This window comes from Crocuta crocuta, unplaced genomic scaffold (genome assembly GCF_008692635.1).
Source record: "Crocuta crocuta isolate KB4526 unplaced genomic scaffold, BGI_CrCroc_1.0 scaffold529, whole genome shotgun sequence".
Classification (NCBI taxonomy): Eukaryota; Metazoa; Chordata; class Mammalia; order Carnivora; family Hyaenidae; genus Crocuta; species Crocuta crocuta.
The window spans coordinates 495,147-502,366 of NW_027530362.1; the positions used below are offsets into that span (position 1 = coordinate 495,147).

The window sequence follows — 7,220 nt, forward strand, 5'->3', positions numbered from 1 at the left end:
CTTCTAGACATTCTGGCTTTGAAGATAGCCAGATGGTTTACAGTCTCCACTCAGAAATGAGTTTACTTTTGCTCTCCTTCGATAAGCCAATATTGAAGGCTACTCTGTCTAGCCACAGCTGTTATGACAGTAGCTTTTAAAAATTTCAAAACTCAAGCTTTTTTAATAGAGAAACTTTGCTAACTCATAAATACCACAAATAAAGAAAATAAACCTGAATGACTAATATCTCACAGAAGAAATAATTCTTGTCCTTTTTGTTTTTTTATTTATTTATTTTTAAATGTTTTATTTATTTCTAGGAGAGAGAGAGAGAGAGAGACAGCGTGAGCAGGGGAGGGTCAGAGAGAGAGGGAGACACAGACTCTGAAATAGGCTCCAGGCTCTGAGCTGGCAGTCAGCACAGAGCCCGACGCGGGGCTCGAACCCACAAACCGCGAGATCATGACCTGAGCGAAAGTCGGACACTTAACCGACTAAGCCACCCAGGCGCCCTAGTTCTTGTCCTTTTTGTGTACGTCCTTCTAGTCTCTGTGTGTATATGTACACACTGTTTTACGTATAGATAAGTATATGTGTATATCTATATATTTATAGAAATGGTATCATATGGTACATATTATTTGGAAACTTGTTTTTCATTACTAACTGTACCAAATAAGCACTTTCCCTTGTCAGTAGGATTTTTAAAAAATATGATTCGATATAATATTTGACTTCATGGATATAATTTAATTTATGGAAGCAATTCCATATTGTCGCACATTTAGGTTATTTTTAGTTTTAAAACTGCTTAATGCTGTAAAAAGCAGTCCTGTCCTTGAACTACTTCATGTACATTTCTGATTATTTACATAGGATCCACAGACAGGCCCCCTTTTCTTATCATTCTTGCTACTGACAGAATTACCTGAACAATGTCAGAGATCTGCTAGATTGAGTGCCCTGTCTGAGAGGGAAGAGATGATTTCTTTTTCATTCACCTACATGGTGCCGTAATAGGTGTTTAGAAAGTATTTGTTGAAGGATTAAGTGAAGCATGTGTGACATGTACAAAATCACTAATTATGGTCTAATAAAGATTAATCATTCTCATATGTAATTAGTATCCATTAGCAATTTGTAATTGATTTATTAACACTAAATGCATGAAAAATTATTCTTTTCTTTATATGCTAATATGATCATGATAGACAACCATTGTTAATATTTTGGTATAATATCCTTGTCAACTTCTTTCCTGTGCAATTATATACCCATATTTTATTGTTTGTACAAAAAATCAAATTCTGTGCATACAGTCTTTAAACATTTTCTTACTTAAATATCTCAAGATCTTTTTTGATGATATTTTTATGACAGCTCTATATGGATTTACCATTTTAAAGACAAAGATATACCTTATATTCCTTTTGAAAGGAATGGAATCTCATCACAGTTTGCCATGACTACTAAAAGCTTAGAAATCACTAATTTACATACTCAAATTTATTAGTTATTCTGTCTCTACTTCATGATATACAGGTATAGATACAGATTTGTAAGTGGCACAATTACTGTTTAGTAAAAAGGCTGTTTAGAGTGGGAATGGATGCTGGAGAAGAAATCTAAGAAAAAGTTTATGAGGCTATTGTCTTAAATGGTTCTTAGGAAATATTGATATATTTAAGGAGGAAAACACTTGACAAACAAAATTTCTCAGACCCAGTCAATGGCTACCTTGTTTATTCCCATATCCTGTACTAATCATATACTTAACCCTATATACTGATAACAGGAATTCATAACATAACTCACAATTTACAGTCCTTCTCTGTATTATTTCTTGCTTTTTGAGAATCCCCACTGATTACATAAAATCTAGCCCCTTTATCTTTTATAACTATCTTCTTGAAAACTTTTTTGACATCTAAAAATAATTTTCATAACAGACTTTTTTGAGGAATGGGTATTATTTATTTAATATCATTTAAATAATATTCATATTGAAACAAACTATAAAACTCCTAGTAGAAAACATAGGTATAAAGCTCCCATGGGGCATCTGGGTGGCTTAGTCAGTTAAGTGGCTGACTTTAGCTCAGGTCACGATCTCACGGTCGGTGAGTTTGAGTCCTGCATAGGGCTCTGTGCTGGCAGCTCAGAGCCTGGAGCCTGCTTCAGATTCTGTGTTTCCTTCTCTCTCTGCCCCTCCTCTTCTCGTTCTCTGTCTGTCTCTCTCAAAAATAAATAAACATTTAAAAAATTATTTTTAAATATCCTTGACGTTAGTCTTGGCAGCAGTGTTTTGGCTATGATATTGAAAGTTGAAGCAACAAAGGCAAAAATAAATATGTATGCCTACATCAAACTAAAAATTAGCTTCTTCACAGCAAAAGAAACAATCAAAAAAATGAAAACGACTTACAGAATGGAAGAAAATATTTGCAAATCATATATCTGATAAGGGGTTAATATCTAGAATATTTAAAGAACACATAACAGACTGTTTAAGTAAGTTGTAGGAAAACAGATTCGTGCTTCAAGATGTCCTCAGAGGTTTAAAGGCAAGTCACTAATACAGATGTATAATACAGAAGGAAGTTGACCATTTACATAGTGTTGCTTTTATAGCATTATTCATTTAGCACTTAAGAGGTCTGCTGCATTCTAAGAAGGCCACCTCTTTGTATGAAACAAAGAGGAAAAGTTGGGCACTTGACTTTGCAAAAGGTTATTAGAGATTTATTGCTAAAAAGTGCTGACTGCTTCCTTAAGTCCATCTTAACTTTGAGTTCCCAGCTGGAGAGCTATATCTGATAAAATAGTGTTAACTCATGGTACATACAGTTTATATAATTAATTAGTTAGGATTTATCATAATATTTAGATTTATCTCTTTAGAAGAAACAATGGGATAGATGCTACATTAAGACTGAACATATGCCCTTAAAATGATTTTAACATGAGAGTAGAAAGAAACGTTAATGCTGCTTCAATTATCAGTTTCTTAAAAATGATCATTATCTCTTAGAAATGTCCATGCTCAATGTTATTTTAATGTTTCATTTTTCAGACAGTCTTTTGCTTGGGAAAAGTACTGTGTGAATCTTAAAAAAGAAAGACCATAACCCAGAGTTACAAGGTTAATTAAATCAGAAAAACAATTTAATTCTATAACAGTAAAATTGTCTTCTGAGGAAGCAACCATCAATATAATATCCACATTAGTTTCCTGTTGATGCAGAAATTATTGTAACAGTGCCAGCTTTTTACCAACCCTCTTATAATCTTCACACTGCAGCTCTGCTCTTATCACAGCTTGTGGAATTAGACAGGAAATTTAGCCCTGGAAATAAGGAAGTTACTCCTATATAGTTGAACCTTTGACAGTGTTAGAATATATATCACATTTGTGGTATTAGACTTCCAGATTTCAAGGAGAGATTCCCATCATGCCCCATTTTTTCTTTCTAGTTCTTTTAGGAAAGGGAAAAACAGTAAATTGTCTTTCAGTTGGCACATTCATTGGTATAATAAATATTGTAAATGGTTTTCAATTAAAATAAACATATAGAGTAAAACCTGTTGTCAAGTTCAACATTGTATTTATTAATGTATTTACGGTTGTTTAATCTTTTCTAATTTCCTTTTTTGTGTACCATGGCTTTATCTCACTAAAATGCAAAGAGTTGATAAGACTTAAAATTGAATGCTTTTTCCTTATTCTCTTAAAAGGATATATAATTGTTTTGAATATGGGTACTGTTTAACGTTTTTATTTTGTGTTTTTAGCTTACAAATTTGGAGAGGAAGTGGCAACACCATGAGCAAAATAATTTTGTGATGAAAGAATGTATCCTTTAAAAAGCTGCAAATGAACTTGACGGAGTGATTTTTTTTCCCTAGGAATTTCTTTAAAGATTGAAATGAAATTAAATTTAACACACATCTATCAAATATCACCAAGCTGAACTATGTGATCATAAATCAATAAGACTGACTTAGTCTCTAGTCTACAATAATTAGGTTATGCCTGTACCTTAGATATTCGGGCAGGAGAGGGAGGTAAACCAAGTAGTCTCCTGAGAAATTTGACCTTCAGGCTCATCTGTGTTTCAGCCATTTCAACCTCACATTTCTACTAAGGTAGTACCTACATCCCATCTTCTTATCTTTTTGTGCTATTACATAGGAGAAGAAAGCTGCTACTGAGAGCATGTGAAGTTTTAAGAAACATTTCCGCAAAAGTTATTTTCTCTTCTCTTCCTTGACCCGTTAAGGACAGACATCTCTGCTTGGAATGTAGCTCAGGGTGGCATGGGTCCCAGCTTATCTCCAGGTGAAATGCAACAGGAGCTCTATTCCCATCGTAGGGCAACTTAGGTTAAAAGTAGAAGACTCCCAGGGCACCTGGGGGGCTCAGTCCCTTAAGTGCCTGGCTCTTGGTTTTGGCTCAGGTCAGGTGATGATCATGAGATTGAGCCCCATGTCAGACTCTGCTCTGAGCATAGAGCCTGCTTGGGGTTCTCTCTCTCTCCCTCTCTCGCTGTCCCAATGTGCTTTCACTCTTCCCACCCCTCAAAATAAATTTTTTTTAAAGCAGAAGATTCCCACACACAATATGTTTTAGTCCAGCAGTCTAGTTTTATGCAACACAAAGTAGGCAGTTTGGAAATAAAGTCTAAAGACTTCTGAAATTGTGTGGTACCCTAGAGAATATGGTTCTGAGCATTCAGTTGTTTTCAGACCAGAGTTAGATTGAGGTGCATAATATACTATAAAAAAGCTTTTACAGTGTAGAGTGTAGATGTACCTTTCTTTTTTAGAATTAAATATGTTTTTTAATATTTATTTTTGAGAGAGAGAGAGCACACATGAGCAGGGAAGAGGCAGAGAGAGAGAGAGAGAGAGAGAGAGGGAGACACAATCTAAAGAGGCTCCAAGCTCTGAGCTGTCAGCACAGAGCCCAATGCAGGGCTCGAACTCATGAACTACAAGATCATGACCTGAGCTAAAAGTTGGGACACTTAACTGACTGAGCCACCCAGGTGCCCCCGTAAGTGTACTTTTTTGAAACAAGTTTTGCTTGGCCTTTTAGGTTTCAAATGACCTTAATCTAATATATTTTTTATTTATATTCTAATTGTGCATTTTCTGTGCTGTTTTTAATTTTCAATAAGAAAAATACCAGTATGACTTGGTTCCTTCAAAGGCAAAGTAGATTACTATTTTGATGAGTGTTCTCCCTTAACTCATGTAATTAGTCATAGCAACCAAGAGTCAAGAGAGTGATTACCAGTCAATTATGAAGAACGTGACCAAGCAGATTGCAGAGTACAATAAAAACCTCATGGACGCTCTACACAGCATGAGCAGAAACTGAGTCTGAACCAAATGCAAGTCTCTGGTAGTGTCCTCTACTGCTAAACTTTGGACAAGCTGACTGAAAAAAAAAAAGAATAGCTTACTTGAAGAGTTTTACCTAAAATGTTTGAGTGCTATAATTTTTGTGACCACTTTGAAGAGTGATATTTTAAATAGTTTAATAGTTCAATAAAAAGTTTGCTTATATTAAAGTATCTCTTTATGATATATGTGTTTGTTCATGTGGGTGATAAAAATGTCTCAAACAACCAAGAGATAAACTACAAGTGGCCATTGAGATTCATTTAGTTGGTATAATCCATCCATGGCAGTAAATGACATTATTTTTTTGTGTGTCATCTCTAAGGGGGATACAAGGAGTGTGAATCTTATTTAGTACATATATCAATCTTGTCAGTTTTTGCATCTAGAAAAAGTAAGAATAGAAGGGAGATGTTTAGCTTTGAGCTTTATTTGTCAAATATGGTATATTTGATGTATTTTAAGGAATATAAAGTTGCAGTTTATATATTAACACATTTTTTGTATATCAGTTATCCTTCAAGATTCAGAATTTAAAACTTTAACCTTTACATTTTAAAAATATTTTCTAACATGTATATGTTAGGAAAAACAGGAAGTTTAAAAGAAATGGTACACTTAGGGCATTCTGTTTTAGACTATGGCTCTTGCTGTCCATTACCACTCTGGAGTATACATTTAGTCTTTTGGACTAGAAGTAGATTAATTTGTAAGTTTTGCCCAAACATTTGAAAAGAAAAACTAGGAGAGGTAGGTTTGTATAGTATAAATCTGGGAGACATTATAGTAACTAAAGATGTATCCTCTCTTGTGGTGAGAAATGAGTCATCTTGGCCAACATAAAATATTTCTTAAAACCATCTTTCTTTTGCTCTGATTTCATGTTCATCAGATATGTCCACTTCTCAGTACTCCCGAAACACAAGCAAATTGGTTTCTTTAAAAAGTGGGAGGGGAGGCTTTATTGAGATATAATTTACATAGTATCAGTTTACCCATACATATTGCTTCCTTGAAGTGAGTATCACCATAAATTCTTCAACTTTAGTCTGTTTGAGATTAGGTAGAGGGGTGAGCACTGTTGATTTTGGTTAACTCTCAAGTACTAGTATGGCTGAAGATCCTGGATGGGAATACATTCATTAAGGTGGAATTCCTAAAATGTGTTCCTCAGATCCTGAGCTCCTCAGGTTATTAATAGGTGTTAGGCCACCAAAGGATTCATGGTCAAAGAAGTTTGGAAATCATGGTTTGAAACAAAGGTAGATTGCTTTCTTCTCTTTGACTGTTCAGAGCCCTTAATATGGTCACGTGCAGTAAGATTCGGAAGAGTATATATTTTCTATTTAAGTTTTATTTTATTTTTTTCCCTGAGTGGCAGGATTGTGGTTGTTTTATTCTTCCTTGGATTTTTTGGTCTAAAATTTTTGGTGTAGAATCTTCTATCATATACATAGAATATTTAGAAATGCAAAAAATTCAAATAAAGTTCTATATGTAGTTAGTACTTTACCTTGTGAAAAGAGATATGATAAGACAACTCTGTAGTACTGAACTAGATATGACCCAGTCTTCACCCAGAATGAAGGTAGGTGGAAGATTGACCTATATGTGTTTGAATTATAACAATGAGAAGCTTGGCAGAAAAAAAAAGAAATTTCTTAAAAAAAGCAAGGTTTCCAACCTTCGTTCTAAATTACTCATATATGATATTTGCGGAACATAATGGAGCAGGATTTCTTTAAAACGTGTTATCTGAGGGAAATTCTCACTAATGTCTCTTCCTTCCTCTCAGAGCTTTTCAACAAATCCAACAAGAATATTTCTCTGCT

At 34.3% G+C, this 7,220-nt stretch overlaps 1 protein-coding gene across 1 annotated transcript in view; it reads left to right on the plus strand.

Moving 5' to 3' along the window:
- IFT74 (intraflagellar transport 74) overlaps positions 1 to 5,558 on the plus strand; it is an 80,944-nt gene extending 75,386 nt beyond the window's left edge. The window contains exons 19-20 of the mRNA XM_077766092.1: positions 3,775 to 3,835; positions 5,247 to 5,558. Coding sequence (XP_077622218.1) covers positions 3,775 to 3,835; positions 5,247 to 5,365 — 180 coding nt within the window. The 3' untranslated portion in view covers positions 5,366 to 5,558. The remainder of the gene's footprint in view (positions 1 to 3,774; positions 3,836 to 5,246) is intronic.
- Positions 5,559 to 7,220: the final 1,662 nt, after the last annotated feature.